Raw genomic sequence first — 22,037 nt, forward strand, 5'->3', positions numbered from 1 at the left:
TCTTACAGCGCCCTGCGCGGCGGTTGTGACGCAAACGTGGCTTTTAGCGCTTGTTTCCAGTTCCTACGCAGGCTTATACAGCTTTGGCGGATTTCTGTGTGTGTGTGTGTGTTTGCGCGTTGCTTTTGCCTCTAGCTTTGCTGTTCTCTGCCTTGCATCTTCTTTCTTTCTTTCGCCTGTTGGCAAGAAGGCGCAGCCGCCGGTTTTCGCGTTCCTCCTTCCCACACAGCAGCCAAACGCTCCAGTCCCGGACGCTGGAGATTCCCGGGTTCCTGCTCTTACCGCGCGCCTGCCCGGGCCTTGCAAACGCGGTGCCTGCTTTCGCCTTCGCGCGCGCGCGCGCGTCGCCGGGGCTTGCTGCTCTCTTCCTCTCCTTTTTGTTGCTGTTGCTGCAAATCTCCGCCTCCTCCTTACGCTGCGCTTGCCTCTGCGACCCCGCGAGCGCGTCTGCGTGGCTCTCGCTCTCTTTCCACACCCACCGCCCCGTCTCTCCACCGTGTTGCGCGCGCCCCTGTGCGTGCCAGGAGAAATCCCCCACACCCCCGTTCCTCTCTCTAGTTATGGTCTCTGTGCCATAATCACAAGCAACCGCCGGAGCAGAGGCAGCGGCGGGAGGGCGAGCCCTGGTTGAGCCAGTTAGCATTTTGCAACCGGGCTCGGCTTTTGCGCAAAGGAGCAAAACACCCACCCACCTTCTCTCTTTAAGCACATCTATTTCTATATTAATGTGAATCCGGGGAAAGGCGGGGGGGGGGGAGAGGCACCATCCCCCGAAAGCGAGGCCGGGGAAGGCAAGACAAGACCCAGCTGGCGCGGCTGTCTCCGCAAGAGGAGGAGATCCTGTGCAAAGGGCCGGCCTCTGCAACGAGGAGGTGGAGAAAAAGGCGGAGGATTTCTGCGGAGGAAGAAAGCGCGCTCCCGACCCCCCTTTCCCTCCTCCTCCTCCTCCTCCCCTTATCTCTGCCAAGCCCGGGGAAGGAGCTCCAGAAGAGAGTTGGTGGCTTTTGTTTGTTTGGCTCTTTGCTCGCTTTGCTACGGAGCTTTGACCTTCAGAGACCGGATCCATCCACGCGTCCCTCCCCAACCGGCCACCGGGACGGCCGTCGCTTTTCCTCCTTCGGCGAGCGATACAACAGCCGCCTCTTTCTCTCTCTCTCTTTCTCTCCTTTGCAATCGGGAGTTTTGCTTTGGGCTTGGCCGGAGAGAGAGAAAAGGAGAAGCGGGGGGAACGGAGTAAAGAAAAAGAAGGCGAGCGAGGGAGACGACTTCTTGTTGGGGTTCGTGTTTTTGGGTGGAACAGGCGACCAGCAGGCGGTTTGCAAAAAACAAATAAAGGCCCTCTCGTGGATTTCATTTGTGTGTGGGGTCCCCCTCCTTCTTGTCCTCGTTGCAAATGGCAAACCGGCGCCTTCTAAGGATGGTGAGCAAGAAACAGCCGTGCTGAGAATCCATCTCCAGCCCCCCTCCCTTTCGCCTTCGTGTGCTGGGACTCCTCGCTCTCATCTTTTCTGATTCCCTTCCTTCCCTTTTGGAAGGAGCCTGGGAAAAGGGGAGGGGGAGAGAGGAAGGGGAGCGGGGGAAGCCTCTCTCTTCTCTCCATTCATTTTGATTCCGCATTTTGTCTCCAACTCCCAAGCAAAAAAAAAGAAAAGAAAACAGCAGCAGCAAGCAGGCTGAGTTGGTGATATCGGGAGATCCCTTTAAGGCAGCCTCAAGATTCCTTGCAAGACAAATAAATAAATTAAAATTAAACCTGTCTTTTTGGGGACTCCGATTTCCGCTCTCGGCAATTGTGGATTTTTGTTTTTTCATTTAAAACATCGCATTTTTTTCCATTTATTTTTTATTTTTGTGGCCTTGAAGACTGCTCGCCGCTCCTTGCATCTTGGATCCGTGGAATCCTTCCTTTTTGTTGCTCGGGAAAAACGCGCCCGACTCGCCTCTCCCCTGCCTCTTGTGTTTTTATTTAGAGAGAGGTGGGGGTGGGGTGGGGGGAAAGCGAAGAAAAGATGGAGGTCGAAGATGCGGACTGTTTGCTCCAACGTGTTACATGTTTGCTACTTCTGGATGACTGCAGGCAGCGCTGAACGCAGCTACACCGACCTTTCTCTAGCCTCCCGTAGTAGTTGGAGGAGGAGGAGGAGGAGGAGGTGGCTCGGAGAAGAGGGGGGGAGGCTGTTATTTTGCAAGCACCAAAACAGGCTTTCGCTCCCCCTCCCCCCTCTTGGCTTCATCCAGAGGGGGACAGAGAAATTCGCTTCCTAAAGAGCGGGGGGAAACCAACCTATTATTATTTTTTTACTCCAAATAATATTTTCCCTCTTTTCAACCTCTCCCTCCCCCCCCCCTTTCTGAGCTGCTAAGGGGAAGCTTGGATTTCCCCTCCCCATTATTATTATTGACATTTTTTCCTGGGGAGGGGAGACGTATCGAGGACTTAACTGTTGGATTTGTGTGTGTGTTTTTGGTGTGTGTGTGTTTTTTGTTTTTTTGCAAAGGCAGTTTTGTTTCCAAATTAAAAATATCCAAAAAGAGGAATGAAGTCTGGCGCCGGAGGAGGGTCCCTGACCTTATTTTGGGGGCTTCTGGTGATTTTGACCGCGTTTTGCCTGTGGCCGGCAAATGGAAAAAGTGAGTATTTGCGGGGGGGGGGAAGTGTTGTGTGTGGGGGCTTTCCTACATTATGGGACCTGGGTGGGAGGGTTGTTTGGGTGGGTGTGCATCTGTTCCTCGCATTGCGGTGGCGAAGGGGGTGACTCCAAACGCGCGTGTGTGTTTGACTTGTTGTTGAAATAGGTTCTGGAAACACGTATTTTGAATCACTCCTCCCCCCCTTTTTTTTTCTTGCTGGTGGTTTCCAATTAATTAAATGCACGATCAATTTTCTGAACCTTTTTATGAGAACGGAACCCGGTATTATTCGTCTGTTGACATGCATTCCAGGACTATTCAAACCTGAGTGTGTGTGTGTGTGTGTGTGTGTGTGTATATTTATATATTTTTTAAAAAATGGTTTCCCATCAGCCTGATATGTAAGCTCCCGAAATTCCATACTGCGTAGCAAACATTTTAAAGGCTGAACAGGAGAGACACTAGTGTCCTCTTAACACGCTGCTGGCCGTGGTATTCCAGAAATAACGATTTGAATCGTGCAAAGAAAAGAACAATAACCTATAAATCATCCTGGTGGGGGGAAGCATTTATGAAACGGGATTAGATTAGATTTCATTTTTCATGACGGTGGTTTGGAGTTGCCCAAAGGGATGGTGGTGGAAAGGCGAATCGGTTTCCGAGAAGAACCTTGCGTAAACAATAATGCAGGCTTAAGGTTGTTTTGAAGGGGGGAGGGAGAGAGAGTAGATGGTTTGTGGATATATTGATGTCTGGAAACACGAGTCTCGACAGTATTTGAGCAAACGGGAAGATCGGGAGATGAATCTGTAAGCCGAGCCGGGAGAGCTGGCTGACGGTACTCTGCCTTCCCCAGCCTGCGTTTCGTTTTTCTTTTGTGTCTAAACGTGTCTTCTTAAGTTCCTGCGTTGCGAAAACGTGGTTCATCGTGTGCGCGCCCTGCTGGTGCGCATCGCTCTGCAAATGGTTAAAGTCTCCGTAGTGTGTGGACAAAGATGTCTGGGGTGTGCGTGTGTGTGTGTGTGTGTATGTCACGGTGTCCCTTTTTAAAATAATAATAATACATCTTTTCGGGATCAGCGTCTGCTTTGGCTGCTTTAGGGGAATTTCGAAAGTCCGAGTGAGGCTTAATTTGGATTCCTCAAACCTTTGTCCGCCCACTGGGGTCCTACAAGAAATATTGGGGAGTGGAGGCTAATATATAAATACGTACAACTTGCAAGTAAAACCCTACTCCGCTATGGCTCACCCATCTAAATAGCCAAGATCTGAGAGAGGAGAGTCCTCTTTACTTTGCTCCCTTTCTTTACCAGAAATTTGGTTTATTCAGCCCTCTCCCTTCAGAGGATAGGGGTGTTGAGTGGGCTTCATCAGTTCAACCATTTTAACTCTGTGCTTTGCCTCCCCCTGTCTCCTAATGCTTTGGAACTGTGTGTGTGCGAGCAAGAGAGAGAATATTTTTTGACCCTGCAATTTGCAAATCCATAAAAACTGAGAAAAATGCATGCACAAATCAAAGCTAAGGATGGGGTTTCTTGTTGATCCTGCAACTTGGTGATAAAATGTCCTTGTAGAAAAGGGAACTTGCCTCCTTTGTCTTAAACATTTTTCATCCCAGAGGGTGATTTATTGTTATTTGGAAATCATAAGGGAAGGGTTTTTCTTTCTTGGACATAGGAGGGTTGAACCAGTTACATCAAAGGTTGAAGGAGGCAATGTCATTTTGTATATGTTGATTTCTTTTTTGACCATGAGGTGAAAATAGGGTATAGACCAATTTTTGAAGGGGTTGTGTTTGACCTTCTTTAAATACTTGATGGCCCAAAGCCTCAGAACACCTTGCCTTTTGGTGGGGAAGTAATTTTTTGTTGTTGTTAAAGCTACTTTCTGAATGGAATTGGGAAGTAGTCAGGTAAGCAAGTGTATGTGCAGTCCAATACCCTACACATTTACTTGGAAGTAATCCCCATTGAGTTCAATGGTCTCTGTAGTGTGGTAAATGCAGCCTTAATGTCTAAGAAGAACCACATTGAGCCTGGCATGATTTTTAAGATGTTCGTGTAAAAAAGTGAACTTTCACTGCCCCTGTTTTAAACTGTTTTCTTAGTTGTATTAGTAGCCAGACACCCCCCTGCCCACAAAACACAGATTCTTTTTTGATTAGTTTGGATTCCTGTTAACATGAATCCTTTTGGCTGTTATTTTTTTAAAAAAGAATAATTTGAGATGAAGGAGTCCTTAAGCTGAGTGTTGTAGATAGTAAACAAGATAGTAGATAGTAATAAACTCTTCCTCTTAATGTTTTTGTTGATGCTTGTGTTAAGAAAAATGGTTTCTTAAGTAGATTTTCTCTCTTTCCAAACTGTATTATTGCTCCTCCTCATAGCAGCGAAGGAACATCTAGTCTTAATTTTTATGTGGATTTTTTTTTTTTTTTACATAGAATGTGTCATAGTCGGCTCTTCCATTTTCGGTCATAAAAAGCGATGCATTCCAAAATAGGAATACACAAACGTTGGAACCAAGATAATGTGGGATGGCGGTATGTGTGGTGTGTGTAATGTTCAATTAATATACTTCTGAAGTTGCTAGAATGGGATTGTAGGCAAAAGAGTAATGAGAATACAAATTGGAAAGAAAGGAAGAATCTAGTGTTGACCCTTAGAGAAAAAGTCCTTTTTGCTGAGAGATGTAGCAAGTACACGTTTGAGCACAGGTGTTTGTGTGTTGGTACAAACAGCATGTAAGACTTTTTATCAAGCAGATGGGAGGATCCTTAATCTTCAGGTGGGTTTCACATGGACCCTAAAGCTAAATGCTCACCTACTCTTTAGGTTGCTACTATAGAGAGAATTGAAGGTTCCTTCCACCCTCCTTTTCGTGTTGACCAAGACAGCCTTCTCCATTTCTCATTGATCTGTGTGACCAGGGCTGGAGTTTGATGGGGAAATTATCCCAATTGTGGCCTGTGTTTCTGCTCTGAAACTGTTATTTATTAGAGCGTGTTTCAGCCCGGTTCAGCCAGATCCCTATCTCACGATACTTAGTGAAAACCCCTTATAGCTGTAATTACTAGTGTGTATAGTATCAACATCAATATCTCTTAATGTACTTGCTGATAAAGCAAATATGGTTAGCTCGAGCGACTGTATCGGGTAATTCCCTGCGTAATTTAGATATTGGAGTGTAAAAGGGTTTCACCACTAAGGGAATCGGTGTGCCAGGCGGGAGTCTAGAAGATGAAGAGACAGAATTTCTTTGCAAACCATCAGTCAGGCATTATGTCAGTGAATTCAATGCTGTGAATTCGACTTGCTCCTTTCAGTTCTTGCTGCCTGCTTGCTCTGCAAACCAGTCTATTTTCAAATTGTGGATGTTGCAAAATGTTTTGGTACCCGAGAAAAGGATTGCCTAAATCATTAGCTTCTACCATGATTGTGTAGTTCTCTACCTTACAGTGGATATCTCTTTATGAAATTGGGGATTGAGGACGGTAGTTCAATTACATGAGCAAATATTGTCAGCAGGGAATTCATGGGTCAAAAGCTTTGTCCAAACATACAACAAAAATAAGACTACCATTTGGCTCTGGGTTTTATGGCACTGAAAGCAAACGTTTTAATGGGGGCTAATACATAAGAAGATGCAGTATTATATTTCTAAGAATGAAAGCTTAAGTGCATCTACTTGGATATGTTCACTTGAAATAAACAGGGCTAGTTTCCAAATAAATGCATTTTTAGAATCGGTGGGACAGTGCAACATGTAGATTTTAGAGGGTTTAGCTGCCCTAAAGTGATTACAACTTTATGATCTGATCCTAAATATGTTGTGTGGATCTAGAAGTTACACTGGAAGAGCTTTGCAAATAGGTTCACAAATGTAAAGCTAGTGAGAAATTAGCAAGGTATTCCTATGTTAAATGCTTATGCCCTAAAAGGAAACACTTTTTTGCAAGGGAAAAGAATGCTTTTGAAAGCTTTTTAACTTGATCATTTGGAGGCAATTCCTGCCTCAGGTGACTAGGCAGACATCTATTTACAAGCTTGCACTGACTGGAGTAGAACATCTTCAGAATGCATGAAGAATTTGTGTATTTGTAGGCTTAGATCTTCGACTTACCTGTGTTGTGGATCAGATAGCTTAAAACAGCAAAAACAACTGGACATACTAAATTTAATACATGGATCTGCTTTCTGTACGTTACTAGTTTAGAACATTTTTATTCTGTGGAGTAGCTTTTAAATTGATTTGAAATTGACATCTTGGAGGAACTGATCATTGTGCTTTGATTAGTAGAAGTCTTTCTGTTCCTTGAAGTCTCTTTCATCAAGACTCTGTTTGGTTATAATGTTCGAACAGAGACTTCAATCGTTTCTTGCAAAGCTAGGGTTATTTTAAAGGCAAACTTTATCTTGGACATGCGATACATTCCAAGTTTTGTTGATAGTGTCTTAGTAGTGGTAAGGCTGAAATAACCACCTCACTACCTGTTCCTAAATGCTTTAAGGAGACATCTACTCTCAAAATTTGTTGCACTGCCTTTTAACTAGGTGCTTCAGATAAGAATGGGTGTCTGGTAAAATATGGATCCATTTGGACATTCTTACTGGAAAAGAGATGGTATTATTATTATTATTATTTATTCTGGAGGGTGGACCTTTATAATTTGCTCAGTTGACGATTCTTTAGCAGAGGAGAGATATTTTCTCTTTACCTGCTTAGTTAATCCTGCATGAGTATTGATATCTCCTAAGAGAAGTTTAGCAACAAGTGCTTTGGTTAAGCAGAGAACAGAGAATACTGGTTTGCATTTGATTCCCCCATCTGTTTTTTTAAAAGAATGATTTCATCATTGAGATCTTAAATATTCAAAGCTTGAACGCCCTTCCCTATTTCACCATATGAAGACACTTCCTTAAAAGAACAGTAGTATTGCAGCTTGCTCAAAACATTCTTGTGGTTATGGTTTTCGAGGTAATATTTCTTAGAGAAAAATCTCCACTCAAACTTTACTTGGAAGCATTTTGTAATCTTCGCAGGCAGTAAAATAGTAAGCAGTGAGAAGCACATCTCTTTAAGCGAAACTTAAATGTTTTGGGTTTTTTTGCTTCTGCCATTTAAAGAGTTTTTAAATGTGTGTGTGATTTTTGGCTTCCTCCCTAGTAAGTGTGCTAAATAGTATATTTTAAAAATGAGCAACTGCAATTAATTTCAGGTGTCCATGAGCTAGAAAACTTACTTGGTAACTCCTATCAAAACCTCACAAGCGCTTTTGTGTGTGGTTTAAAACCTGCTTCTAAACTTGCCAATTGCCTTCAACAGGCTGTTTAGCATCCTAACAGAAGTTGAGGTTTTCTTAGGAGTTGAGTAATAAGGGAACTTTCTGTTCAAGTTAATTTCGAAGAACAATGACCAGGTCATTTTGAAGGGTGGAGATAGTGTTCAAAGCTTGCAAATGTGGTCTTGCATAAAGTTGCATATTCTGTCTTACATAGGTGGAATGTTTGTTTTGAATTTTTGAATGCGTGTGTGTTGTTGGTTGATGCTTTTTAGATCTCAGTCCTGTCTATGTTGACTCAGAAGATATCTACACATAGGATTGAACCTCTGTTTCAGTAAGATTAGAACGATGGCATCTTCAGCAAGAGGTACTGGTTCTTTAAGAATAACCGCTGCGGAAGTTATCGTAAATCTCAAACTGAATTCATTTTCTTAGCGACTATGGACGCAGATAAAAGATAGCATTTTCTGTTTACAAAATCCACAGAGACCAATTTTGCTAATATGATTGGTGTATTCTAAACATGGGATAAAACATGGTAAATACTAAAATAGATTAAAGGCCTTCAGAAAGAAATTATCCTCCCCTTCCCCCTCTTGACACTTGTGTATCTGATTTTATGGGTTCAGAGTGTTTCACTTATATAATCTTGCCCAGAATGTGGATTGGGTAGAATGTCTGTATAGCGGATTTTGGGGCGGAGTGGGTTTGCTTCAGATACAGTGGTTTATTTTAAGCCAATTGTTAAGTCCGTGGCAAGATTTGAACCTGGCACCTTACTTTTACTGTCCTGTCCAGGAAATGTGTTCCTTATAGTGGTCTGGGTTTCCCCATATCCAAGCAGTTCCTTATGTGTTTGTTTAATTAAACTTCACAGGGACCCAATGTATATGTGATGAATTTATAACACATAATATGCAATTGAGTAGTTATTTTTTTTAAAAATAAAAAATGGTAGGCTTATGTTGTATAGCAGGTATAAATCGAAGTATTCTAACTGAAATAGCTTGGGGGGAAAACATGTTTAATAGCTTAGGCTGAACTACGAAGAGGTAATCATCAAAAGGAATTGTATCGTTTAGATTACGCCTTTTCCTTAAACCAACACCTGAGAACGGAGCGTAGGATTTCTGAACAACGCAGGGTACAGTAAGTCTGCACAGTGCTGCCTAGGATTGCAAAATGGGGATTAATGTTGAGCAACTGCCCCACATTGCAAACAGATTGCAAGTTGTGTAGGCTTGGGAGTGCAGCATCTCATGTTATTAGAATTCTCATCAAACAGAAAAATGCACTTTCAAAAAGATTTTGCTGCTGCAGTTTAGTGCTAATTCGTAATTGTTTGGTGCATTTTATAGTTGTTTTTATTTTGTAAGCAGCCCTGGATTGTTTATTTTTTATTAAAGAGGTGTGCGTGTGTGTGACAATGATTCCAGTGCTAAATCTTAAGGGGATGAATATAAGTTTCTATAGACTAACACAAGTCATCGTTTAAGCTTTATTTGTTTAAAATACTTAATCCTGCCTTTCCTTGTCCAGTTCAAGAAGGCTAATTAGAAATCACAACATAGGATACAAAACAACAAAATTAGAGGAGAAACTAGCCAGAATAATAGACACAGAAGGAGGATTGCATACCAGTTAGGCAAGCAGTGAGGGCTAAAAGCTTTCTTAAACAAGTTGTCTTAAAGTGTTAGCTCTGTGGATCCTGGTTTGAGGATTTTAGCCAAGATGCTTAAAATGTACTACAAAATATGCTGGTTTCTCAAATAATCCCTGATGGTTGAGAGCTGCCCTTCTTAAACCACCTGTTCCAACAATACCAAGCTTGAAAGCAAAGTTTGTTTTATTTATTTGAAGGATTTTTATCCCATTTTCAGCTGAGAAGGGCTCCCTTATAAAGGTCAGTTAAAAGACAGACCCTGCCCTCAGGCTTACACTCTAAAGATATGACACAAGAAGAAAAGGGATTGGGAGGGAGGAGGGGAAAAAGTAAACTTGGGCACTAGTTATTAGTTACGAAGTCCTTATAAATGACCAGCTGGAATAAAAACATTTTAAGGAAAGGGAAGAGTGAAACATTCCTGGTTTCTTGGAGGCAATGGGGAAGCCTTGCTTCCTGACGCTTTCTCGCTTCAGCCTGATGGAGTGTTTGGGATACTCTTGAACGTACGTCTACTTGGTTGGCCTCTTAATTGAGCGCAGAGTTGGTTAATGCTATTAATATATGTTAACTTAATTTTCCATAAAAAGAAAATTAAAATCTGTGAAATGTGTGTGTTCCACATTTGTTTGCCAATTCTTTTCTTTGCCTTGACATTTAATAGAAGGAATTTTTTACTGGTCTTAGCCAGGGATCCTAAGCATACTTAAAGGAAGATCCTATCAATTGGAATTTATTCTTGTTTAGGATTAGGGTGTTGTTGTTTTTCCTATTGGTTCAGCAGTTAAAGCTAGTAATAGTAGTTCAAGTTGCATGTCTCCATTTTGTGTTTTTTTGGGGGTCTTTTGGATGAGTACTTGAATCTAGTGACTTCATCTCCTGTGTGATGCCAAGAAATGGGATTAAAAAGAAAGTTATGTGAAGCGGTCGGTCTAGATGTTGTCATGTGCAAACCTGGCAAGCGCTAACCTTGTTTACTTAGAAGTGTGAACCGAGTTTGTGATCCATCTGGCTTTGCCTGCCTCTGCCATGTTTTGACGTTTGCTCTTGTTTGCAGTGGTGGTGCGGGGAACCGATTTTTTGGGGGAAGGCAGCTGAAGTGAAGTGCTGCGCTTTCTTGCACACCGCAATGCAGCGGTTCTGGCGCAAGATGCGGGAAAGTGATGCCGTTTGAGGCGATGGCTGCCGTGCTTTGGCAAACAGATCACTGACCTTCTTGACTCCTTCCTATCTTCACTATTTGAACAATCCTGCTATTAAAACAAAACACACAGCAGTGACAATCTAGCTTTTTAAGCTTTCTAGATATAAGGGAACTCTTTTATAGCAATGCCAGCCAGTCGATGTAGCCCAGTGACCTCTGCTCCAGTTGCCAGCAGTCTTGAAGAGCTGCTTCTAATTCACTTCCCCAGCCGTCCTATGTGAACTGCTTGACCTAGAGACGCAGGGAGCAAGGGGCTTGAACTTAGCATTGGGTCCTTCTGCTTACAAACCACACCTTCTACCTAGAAGAGAGGCTCTGTTGTAGTAAGTCAACCTATCGCCAACCGGATGACTTCCAGATGTGTTGGGCAGGCTCGGGGACGATGGGAGTTGTAGTCCAACTACAACACATCTGGAGGACGCCAGGTTGGAGGAGGCTGTAGTAAGGGCTGCAGTAACATTGTGCTAATCATAGAATCATAGAATAGCGGAAGGGGCCTACAAGGCCATCGAGTCCAACCCCCTGCTCAATGCAGGAATCCACCCTAAAGCATCCCTGACAGATGGTTGTCCAGCTGCCTCTTGAATGCTTCTAGTGTGGGAGAGCCCACAACCTCCCTAGGTAGCTGATTCCACCGTCGCACTGCTCTAACAGTCAGGAAGTTTTTCCTGATGTCCAGCCGGAATCTGGCTTCCTTTAACTTGAGCCCGTTATTCCGTGTCCTGCACTCTGGGAGGATCGAGAAGAGATCCTGGCCCTCCTCTGTGTGACAACCTTTGAAGTATTTGAAGAGTGCTATCATGTCTCCCCTCAATCTTCTCTTCTCCAGGCTAAACATGCCCAGTTCTTTCAGTCTCTCTTCATAATGGAATTGTGACGGCACTGTTCCTTCGCTGAGGCTCAGGATGGAGTAGGGAAAGGGCTCTAGGTTGGAGTCAGATGGAAAAAGGCCACATAGTTCTGCTCCTGATTTCTTTGGATAGGGCTGGGAGGCAAAATCTGGCCCTTTGGACTTCCCCAGAAGGCCACGCACGCTTTCCTTTACACCCTGTTTCCCTCAGGTTTTCTACCTTTCCTGCTGTTTCTCCCCCATTCTAAAAGTTTGAAATATCTCTTCTTAGTTACTGTCAGAAAGAGACCTAAGCTACAATATACTGGTATTTTTTGTGGTTTTGGTTGTACCCCTTTTGATTAGGCCCCACTCACCTGTGGGAGCTTCTCCAAAATTGAATTTGGTCCTTGGGCTGTCTTATGAGATTTGGGAGGAGGCTGTGGAATTCCACTCTCTTCCACCATTGCTCTTCTTTTCTCCTACCCTCCTTAGACAGTGTTCTCTTTTTAAAATCTGAAATGCCTTAAGGTTTCATTGGCACCACTGCTAACCAGGTTCCCTGCCTAACCAGATTTCTTAAGCAGTTTGGGGTGCAATCCTATGCATGTTTAGACAGAAAGAAGGCCTTCAGCTCCTAGTGTTCCTCAGCTAGTGTGGCTTGATGGGAATGCTGGGAGCTGTTGGACTTTTTTCCTGTCTAAACATGAGTATTATTATTATTATTATTATTATTTATTTATATAGCACCATCAATGTACATGGTGCTGTACAGAGTAAAACAGTAAATAGCAAGACTCTGCCGCATAGGCTTACAATCTAATAAAATCATAGTAAAACAATAAGGAGGGGAAGAGAATGCCAACAGGTACAGGGAAGGGTAAGCAGGCACAGGGTAGGGAAAAACTAACAGTAGAAAGTAACAGTAGAAGTCTGCACAACATCAAGTTTTAAAAGCTTTAGGAAAAAGAAAAGTTTTTAGTTGAGCTTTAAAAGCTGTGGTTGAACTTGTAGTTCTCAAATGTTCTGGAAGAGCGTTCCAGGCGTAAGGGGCAGCAGACGAAAATGGACGAAGCCGAGCAAGGGAAGTAGAGGCCCTTGGGCAGGCGAGAAACATGGCATCAGAGGAGCGAAGAGCACGAGCGGGGCAATAGTGTGAGATGAGAGAGGAGAGATAGGAAGGAGCTAGACCGTGAAAAGCTTTGAAGGTTAACAGGAGAAGTTTATATTGGATTCTGAAGTGAATTGGAAGCCAATGAAGAGATTTCAGAAGCGGAGTAACATGGTCGGAGCGGCGTGCTAAGAAGATGATCTTTGCGGCAGAGTGGTGAACAGAAACCAACGGGCTGATGTGAGAAGAAGGAAGGCCAGAGAGAAGAAGGTTGCAGTAGTCCAACCGTGAAATAACCAGTGCATGAACAAGCGTCTTGGCAGAAGAGACAGACAAAAATGATCGAATCCTGGCAATATTATACAGGAAAAATCGACAAGATTTAGCTACTGCCTCAATATGAGGAATAAAGGAGAGCGAGGAGTCGAAGATAAAGCCAAGGCTACGAGCTTCCTTGACCGGAGTAAGCGTAACATCATTGACAGTAAGAGAGAATGAGAGATGAGGAGAAGGTTTAGGAGGAAAAACAAGCAATTCAGTCTTTGCCATGTTAAGCTTCAAGCGACGATGAAGCAGCCAAGCTGAGATATCTGAAAGACATGCCGAGTAGGATTGTATCTTTGATGGCTTTGGTGTCTATGTCCTTTAACCCTAGCTAAGTTGGAAGAGAGGGAGCATCTGACCCCAAAGCCCAATTTCGTAACTGTGGCTAAGATGCAGGCTATTAGGTTTAGCCCGGGCAAGGACCAAAGTAGACGCGATGACAACTGCGTTGTTGGAATTCACATGTCTAGTTCTCAAAATTAAAGCAGCAGCCTTCGAATTTCCATCTGTGAAGTTGCTCTTTGACCCTGGGGCAGAAGCTTCCACTGGTGCCAATGAAAGCTTAGCAGATTTACCACATGGAGGATGGGATCCATGCCCCGCTCGTGCTCTTCGCTCCTCTGATGCCATGTTTCTCGCCTGCCCAAGGGCCTCTACTTCCCTTGCTCGGCTCCGTCCATTTTCTTCTGCTGCCCCTTACGCCTGGAACGCTCTTCCAGAACATTTGAGAACTACAAGTTCAATCACAGCTTTTAAAGCTCAACTAAAAACTTTTCTTTTTCCTAAAGCTTTTAAAACTTGATGTTGTGCAGACTTTATACTGTTAGTTTTACCCTACCCTGTGCCTGCTTACCCTACCCTGTGCCTGTTTGCATTCTCTTCCCCTCCTTATTGTTTTACTATGATTTTATTAGATTGTAAGCCTATGCGGCAGAGTCTTGCTATTTACTGTTTTACTCTGTACAGCACCATGTACATTGATGGTGCTATATAAATAAATAATAATAATAATAATAATAATAATAATAATAATAATAATGCGGAGGGTTGTGGCATGGACAAAGGACTGACACTCTCCTTCCTGCACACCACATCATGGTGCTTCTTCAGCAACTGCCATTTAACTTTATTTAAGTCAAATGCTTTATTTTAAAAACTAAGCATGTACATTACAATCATGCAATTAATGTCATGTCTATCTAGTTAGGCTTCAAAGTGTGGCTCAGATGAGGCAGGTCTTTTTTGGCATTCGAGGATGTGTGTGTGTGTGTTATAAAAGTTGAGTGACTGCTTAAGGTTAGCTATCAAAGTTTGATCAGGGCATTCTGTCTGAATTCAATGTACTGTACCTTCCATCTGGATTTGAAAGCCAAATTTTGCACAAATTAATTAACGAATGCGTAAGGTTGCATTGTGCATAAATGATGGCTCTAAAGAAGTCCGATAAAGTGCATGTTCCTTGGTTGAGTTCTTGAGTGATGCATTTTGTTTCCAGAGTTGAACTTTAGACATTCAGACTACAGAAATTCAACAGAAGTGTATAGAGGTTGGGGGAACATTTGGAAAGTATTTGTTCAGTAATAAAGGAAGTTCTCAGACTGACTTTTCTCTGTTCCTGTTTCTCTAAGGAAGCTAAATTTTCATGAAGTAGCAGGGTATTCTTAACCTTTGTTTAGCCTTTTGCAACTTGGTGCCCTCCGCGTAAGTTGACAACAACTCCCACCAACCCCAGCTGGCTGGGGATAATGGATGTTGTAGTTGAAGGTTGGGGAAAGCTGCTTAGCTTGTGATGAACAGTAATCGCTGGGAAAGCGGAAACTGACCATTGAACTACAAGTTTAACTGTATTCTCTTGGAATTTAATGGTGTACTAATTTTCTACAGTTTTGCTCTGTTTAATGTACCAGGAAAATAGATTTATGTTATCTTTACCAGGGTGGGGTGGGGAAATTCAGGTTGTAGGGCAGCAGTACTAAGAGCCAGCATAAAATGTTTAACCGTTGGTTTTGCACAGGGTTGAATGAGCATTTCAACATTTTTCTAGATTTTGTGGTGACCAAGCAGATCTGATTGTTGTCCAAGCCTGGTTATGCATCTGTTAAGATTTTCTTATACAGTGGTAATTTGAGGGTTACAGCGAAACTGGAGTGCCAAAGTGTATTTACAGATGGCGGGAAAGCACCTATTAGTTTAAGCAGAATGAGGAAGGGATGTGAACCGCTGCTCTGTTAACAGAACTGGTGTCTTGTACATCTTCCATTTGTAGACATGAGCAGATGGTGAAATTTCAGGGCTTGACTGGAAACTGTTACTGACATCCCTGATACAGTTGCAAAATTGTTCTTGGAGGGGGCTTATATCTTAGACAACACTAGGCCAAAGCTCATTGCCTCTGTGTGATAAGGTGCATGGTGGTTTAGACCAAGGGTGGGCAGAAGGTAATTTTATTTATTTATTTATTTATTACATTTTTATACCGCCCAATAGCCGAAGCTTTCTGGGCGGTTCACAAAAATTAAAACCATAATAAAACAACCAACAGGTTAAAAACACAAATACAAAACACAGTATAAAAAGCACAACCAGGATAAAACCACGCAGCAAAAATTGATATAAGATTAAAATACAGAGTTAGAACAGTAAAATTTAAATTTAAGTTAAAATTAAGTGTTAAAATACTGAGAATAAAAAGGTCTTCAGCTGGTGATGAAAGGAGTACAGTGTAGGCACCAGGCGGACCTCTCTGGGGAGCTCATTCCACAGCCGGGTGCCACAGCGGAGAAAGCCCTCCTCCTAGTAGCCATCTGCCTCACTTCCTTCAGCAGGGAAGGAAGTGTTTTGTACTTCAAATGTTTTGTACTTCAAATCCCAGCATAGTCAATGCTCAGGAATGGCTGAAGTTGAAGTCCAAAACACCTGGAAATTTAATTCCTGGCCACCTCTAGTTTAGACCCTGGCCTGTAATATTTCCAGTGTAGAGTAGAAAATGGTGCTGGGGCAACACAAAGAATTATTACAGCTTTCTTGTGTAGTGGCAAACAAAGTTCTGTTTATGTCCAGCTGTAGGATGTATATGCAGTAGGGTGTGGGATGAGACTTGAGCTTGTGTGCGTTCTTCCTGCTGGTATAAAACCCAGTCTGGTATCCTCCAGATGTGTTGGACTGGAAGGCACCAGGTTGGGGAAGGTTGACTTAATATGAAATGGGAGGAGAGAAATATGTAAAAACACAAGAACCTCCTTTTTCATGTTGGATGGAGCTCATAAGTGAACCATATAAGCTCACACTTAAGTTACTAGGGTGACCTTGGGCCAGTTGTACGATCTCAACTTCCCTTATTGTGAGGATAAAATGGAGGAAGGAGATCCTATGTACAGCACTTTGGCCTCCTCTTAAGAGTAAATGTTCTCTCTCCAACCAACCAACCAATAACCCACCCACCCCCACATACACCCTGTGAAGGTTGCTGTTTTGATGTGTGAAATCGAACTAGAGGGGAATTTTCTGCAATTGGAGAACGTTTGTTGTTGGTGGAAAGGTTATAGGGAACAAAGTTGCATAGGTGAACGTTGCATTGATCATGCCTTCCTTTTCAGTATATTTGTATCCTTCCTGCTCCCTTCACCCCCACAAGTGGCCCCAAATAAAATGGGTTTCCCAAAATGCAGGCTTTCCCCCCTCAAGTATGCAAGCCTTTGGTTCCAAACGACCAGCGATAATCTGGTTGTGTAATACTCTAGATCTCCAAAGAGCGCTGGGAAAGTGTTACAAGATGGGAAGAGAGTTTAGGGTGGGGTCACTGTCGGAACATCAAAAGCAATTATGCTGGTTTGGCTTGGCTAAAGTGCAGTGCGCTTCTAGAAGGGGAGGGTGGTGGTGGTGGAGGAGGAGAACGTGCCATCTTAACAGTTGCAGTGCTTATTCTAGAAGTTAGGTTTAAGGTATGCTTGGGCTGAACTTAAGGGAGTGGAGAAAGCAGCTATTGAAATGCAGGGCTGGTGTGTCAAGGGTTGGCAAAATTGGGCCATTGCCGAAGGCCCAGACTGCAGCAAAGGCCCACTGAAAAGAGCCTCCTGGAGTAGCACCCCCACTTCACTTGCTTGTTCCTTCTGCCTGCCCATCTGGTCCAGACAACGGTGGCGGTGGTGAGAAGCAGTAGATCCTTCCTTGGCTTTCTGCCTGCCAAGCAAGCAAGGGGTAGCAGCGCTGAGAAAGAAGGAGGAGGCGCAATGGCACCTGGTGAGAAGGGAGCTGAGAAGGTAGACTCCTTGAGAGAGGGGTGAGGGTGCCCATCGAGGGCGTCTGGCCAAGGGCCCTCAAAACCCTTTTCTGCTTAAAAGTAACACTCCCCCTCATCGGTGGCTGGAAAAACAGTTCTCATTCCTTGACACAAGATACTCCCGTTCTCAGACTTAAGAATTAAATTCCTAGGCCCCTTGGTCAGCAACTGGGGTAGGGAAAGCGTAACATACCCTCCTGGCCTCCGGTTTAAACAACTTTAAAGGCCCCTTTTCCAGGCACCATTCCAACAGATTTATCCAACCCTTTATTTTTGTGTCTGGTGGGTTGGCAATTGCGGGAGCAGATTTTATTTATTTATTTATTTACCCACAGCCAAAGCTCTCCGGGCGGTTTACAACAATTTAAAAATGGTAAACATTTAAAGTATACAAAATTTAAAAACCATCAAAAACATAAAAAAACAGTATAAAAACAGTATCCATTTAAAAACAACAATTTTGGGGTCCATTAAAAACAACTTAATGTTGTTAAATGCTGTTAAAATGCCTGGGAGAAGAGAAAAGTCTTGACCTGGTGCCGAAAAGATAACAATGTTGGTGCCAGGCGAGCCTCATCGGGGAGATCATTCCACAGTCGGGGGCAACCACTGAAAAGGCCCTCTCCCTTGTTGCCATCCTCCGAACTTCCAAGGAACCCAAGGCGGCCTAAATAATCCTCCTCCTCTCCATGTTATCCTCACAACAACAACCCTGTGAGGTAGGTTGGGCTGAGAGTATGTGACTGGCCCAAATTCACCCAGTGGGTTTCCATGGCCAAGTGGGGACTAGAACCCAGATCTCCCAACTCCCATTCCAACACCTTAGCCACTACACCGTTCTTTAGCTAATGGACTGTATTCTAATTCCTTTATTTATTGAATCTGATACTGTATCAAGTAAATATCTTTTGGAGCTCCTGCTTTCTGAATATTTTTCACAACCTGCATTTTGTTCACGTTATCAGTACTTCAGAATTTTATTTCCTGGGCCAGTTCCCAAGAGGAGAGATGCAAAACCAGAAACAGTTTAAGCTCAGCTGTTCCTGCCATTTAATGATGATACATCTCTAGAGATGTGAACACCTGGATCTTTGCATCTTCATGTGCACGATGGCGGCTGCATCTGGAGTTCAGCATGGGTGAGCACATATTCATGTTTCTCAGTGTGAGCCACCCTAGCATGAGTTCATAGCTTTGTCACTAAGTCCACAGGTGTTGCTGGCTACAACATACCTGTACTGGGTCATTAGAGGCTTCAATGAGCGAAATAACTCGCTCCAGGAAAGCTTTCCTGCCTGGTTTCCTGGAGGTGTTGATTATTTGCCATAGGTGACTACTTACTCACCAGCTTGCTTTATAGAGTGTATTGAGGAAGGCCTCACCTGTGAGTTGGTTTTCAATTTGCCAGTGCTGGGGCACATCAGCAGACCTATCAGAGGCAGCACCTCACGATATGGTTCTGGAACTGCTTTCATTCAGATGACGCCTTTTGAATATGCCATGTACCCAGACGGTAGGGGTGAGGGTGAAGCATCAGATACGGGATGCTGCAGCGGGCCTGCAGGTGGCTAAGGGAGTATCTCTTTACAAAGGGGCTGCATTTAATATACACACAGGAGCGTTTTGTCTGTAGTTTCTGTGTTTGAAGAAGGGACATAACCTTGCCTTCTCTTCCGTCGGAGGATTTTCCTGAATGATCCAAGGGCACTCAGCCTGGTTTTTTAATTTTATTTTTAAACTCACAAAATGGCAGCCTCTTCTGGAAGTGATGCATTATTTTTTAATTTGGGTTCTCATCTGTCTGTTCACATGGAATGAGAATAGGAGGCTTAATGGGGTGTTTGAAATATTACTTGGTCAGTGCCGACTTTGGCACACTGCAGTGTAGTCATGCAGTTGCTTTGCAGTGAACTGAGCCAAATCACAACCCACACTCCGCTGTGTCAGCGCAAAGACTTGCCCAGCAAATATACATCAAGTTGCAAGCTGAATGCATGCGGAAGCAGTTGCACCCCCCCCCCCCCATTCTGTCACATGGCAAAGGTCGTCGTAGAACTTGCTGAGCCCAAGGTGCAAATGCAAGTCGTGAAAATGGATTCTTGGAGACACCTGAGTATGGAGGCTTTTGTCCTGAGGCGTGAGGTGGTATGGTTGCCTTCTCTTCCAGTCCTCTGGTTCTATGTACAGTGCTGTCCTCCCTCATGACGGCTGTTGCCGAAATCATGCATAAACAGGCTTCTCAATAGTTTTGCAGACCTGTCTGTCACTAGTTCTCTGGTTCCTTGGAATAGATTGTAATGTTGCAAAAGTGCATGTCCCAAGCCTGGTTGGGAAATGTAGTGGTAGTATGGTTCGTGTGCTAGCATAAATAAGCTTTAAGAATCGCTTTAAGTATCTCTTTAAGCATACAAGTCCCCTGTTAAAACAGCTTCACTGGTTTCTGGTCTGTTTCCGGGCACAATTCAAAGTGCTGTTTATCCGCTCGTGCTCTTCGCTCCTCTGATGCCATGTTTATTACCTGCCCAAGGGTCTCTACTTCCCTTGCTCGGCTTCGTCCATTTTCTTCCGCTGCCCCTTACGCCTGGAACGCTCTTCCAGAACATTTGAGAACTACAAGTTCAATCACAGTTTTTAAAGCTCAGCTAAAAACTTTTCTTTTTTCCAAAGCTTTTTGAACTTGATTTTGATCTTACTTTTATACTCTATATAAAGAGTTTTACTCTACCCTGTGTCTGTTTGGTGCATTCTCTTCCCCTTCTTACTGTTTTATTATTATTCTATTAGAATGTAAGCCTATGTGGTAAGGTTTTGCTATTTTATTGTTTTACTCTGTACAGCACCATGTACATTAATGGTGCTATATAAATAAAAATCACTTATAAAGCCCTCTACGGCTCGGATCCAGGCTATTTGAAAGACCGTATTCTCTCATATGAACCTGCCCATGCTCTGAGATCTTCTGGGGAGGCCTTTCCCTTAGTCACACCAACATCCCAGGCATGCCTGATGTGTATGCAGGAGAGGGCCTTCTCGGTGGCTGCTCCAAGGCTCTACAACTCCCTTCCCAGGGAGGCCAGGCTGGCTCCCTCTGTGCTATAGTTTCAGAGCCAGGCAAAAACTTCTTTGTTTCAACAGGCTTTTGGAACTACACCCCCCTTTAAATTTGTTACAGTTTTTAATTTTTTTAAACATGTTTTTAATTTTATTGTAGGTTTAATTCTATTTTAACTTTTGTAATTTATATTTATATATTTTAATTGTACATGTTTTAATCTTGTAAACCGCCTTGAGTCCCAGTACTGGGAAAAAGGCGGGATATAAATAAATAAATATAATAATAATACCGTATTTCTTCGATTCTAAGGCGCCATCGGTTGTAAGACGCACACTAATTTCAGTACCACCAACAGAAAAAAAAGCTTTGATTCTAAGAAATAATAAACGCACCCGCGATCCTAAGATGCACTCTATTTTTAGAGATGTTTATATGGGAAAAAAGTGTGTCTTAGAATCGAAGAAATACAGTAATAACCTCTGATATTAAAAGTTTTAACTGGAGTTCCCGTTTTTGGTTGTTAGGAATGCTTGCAAAGTAGATTTCCAAGGCTGGCAACGATTTTACAGCTGCATATTTTTGTTACTATAATGCTCTCCTTTTCAGCTTGCAAAACTTAAAGTAGGGCTCGCAGTGGTTTCCCATCCAGTTACCGATCATATGCGTGGTAACAGCTAAAATGGTGGTAGCTTCCGCCATAAAAACACAATTTCCTAAAATCATGTGTTAATCCCTTTTAGAAGTGAAGGTAATGAGTGTCCATCTATCCTGTTGTAATATAATGGCTTTGATGGGGAACGTTGAGAATAATGTTCAGGATGCCTTCTACCTAACCAACCTGCCACTGAGGTCATTGGAGGGTGTGCTCCTGGTGGTTCCACAAGGACCTTTGGCCTCATTGAAATCCACCAGGAGAAGAGCCTTTAGTGTGGTGGCCCCTCCTCTTTGGAACTCTCTGTCCCTGAAGGTCAGGCAGGCACCAACACTAGGGTGCTTTTGGCGCCCCCTGAAAACAACTCTTTTCCAGGGAGCATTCCTCACTTGACCAGCCACTGAATTTATTGGCACTTAGCAAATTAAAATTGTTCAATTTTAAACAGTTTATTTTTATTGTTTTATTTCTAAGTTCACCGCTCTGGTACATCATCATTATCATCAATATGGCCCCTCAGGTGAGGCCTTACCCCTGGAAGCAGCCAGGGTGTGGAGAGAAGGCAAGAAGACAAATCCCCAGTGTTATCAAAGTTATATGATTGCTCTTCACTCTTTGAAACACAAGATGGAGGAGAGCATGTGTGCCTTGCTCGGAGTGACTTCAGTGCACAGGGGCTTTCTCTGTTTTGTTTACTGCTCCTTGAGACACTAAAACAAGGGTGAGCAACGTCTAGAAATCCGGGGACCACTTTTGCCCTCAGGGCTCCTGCTGCGGCCTGTGGGGTTTATTTTTTTGTGTTTCCAGTTTTGCCATAGTGTGTCAGACTTTTTATATTCCTCTACTTGTGATACTTTGGGCACAGGAGAGTTCTGTATATACCTAGAATGGAGTTTTCTCCGCCCCTGCCTTACAAAGAAGCAATTCTTCATAAGGTGCCACATACTTTCTGAGCTGTCTTCTGTTTGCGCCCTTTCCTCCTCCTCCTCCTCCTCTCTTCTTTTC

The 22,037-nt window shown here is 43.4% G+C and overlaps 1 protein-coding gene across 1 annotated transcript in view; it reads left to right on the forward strand.

Annotated features, from left to right (window-relative positions):
• Nucleotides 1-2,465: 2,465 nt before the first annotated feature.
• The window catches only part of IGF1R (insulin like growth factor 1 receptor), a 205,339-nt gene continuing 185,767 nt past the window's right edge, over nt 2,466-22,037 (forward strand). The window contains exon 1 of the mRNA XM_063142159.1: nt 2,466-2,631. Coding sequence (XP_062998229.1) covers nt 2,538-2,631 — 94 coding nt within the window. The 5' untranslated portion in view covers nt 2,466-2,537. The remainder of the gene's footprint in view (nt 2,632-22,037) is intronic.

Source organism: Elgaria multicarinata, chromosome 16, assembly GCF_023053635.1.
Source record: "Elgaria multicarinata webbii isolate HBS135686 ecotype San Diego chromosome 16, rElgMul1.1.pri, whole genome shotgun sequence".
Classification (NCBI taxonomy): Eukaryota; Metazoa; Chordata; class Lepidosauria; order Squamata; family Anguidae; genus Elgaria; species Elgaria multicarinata.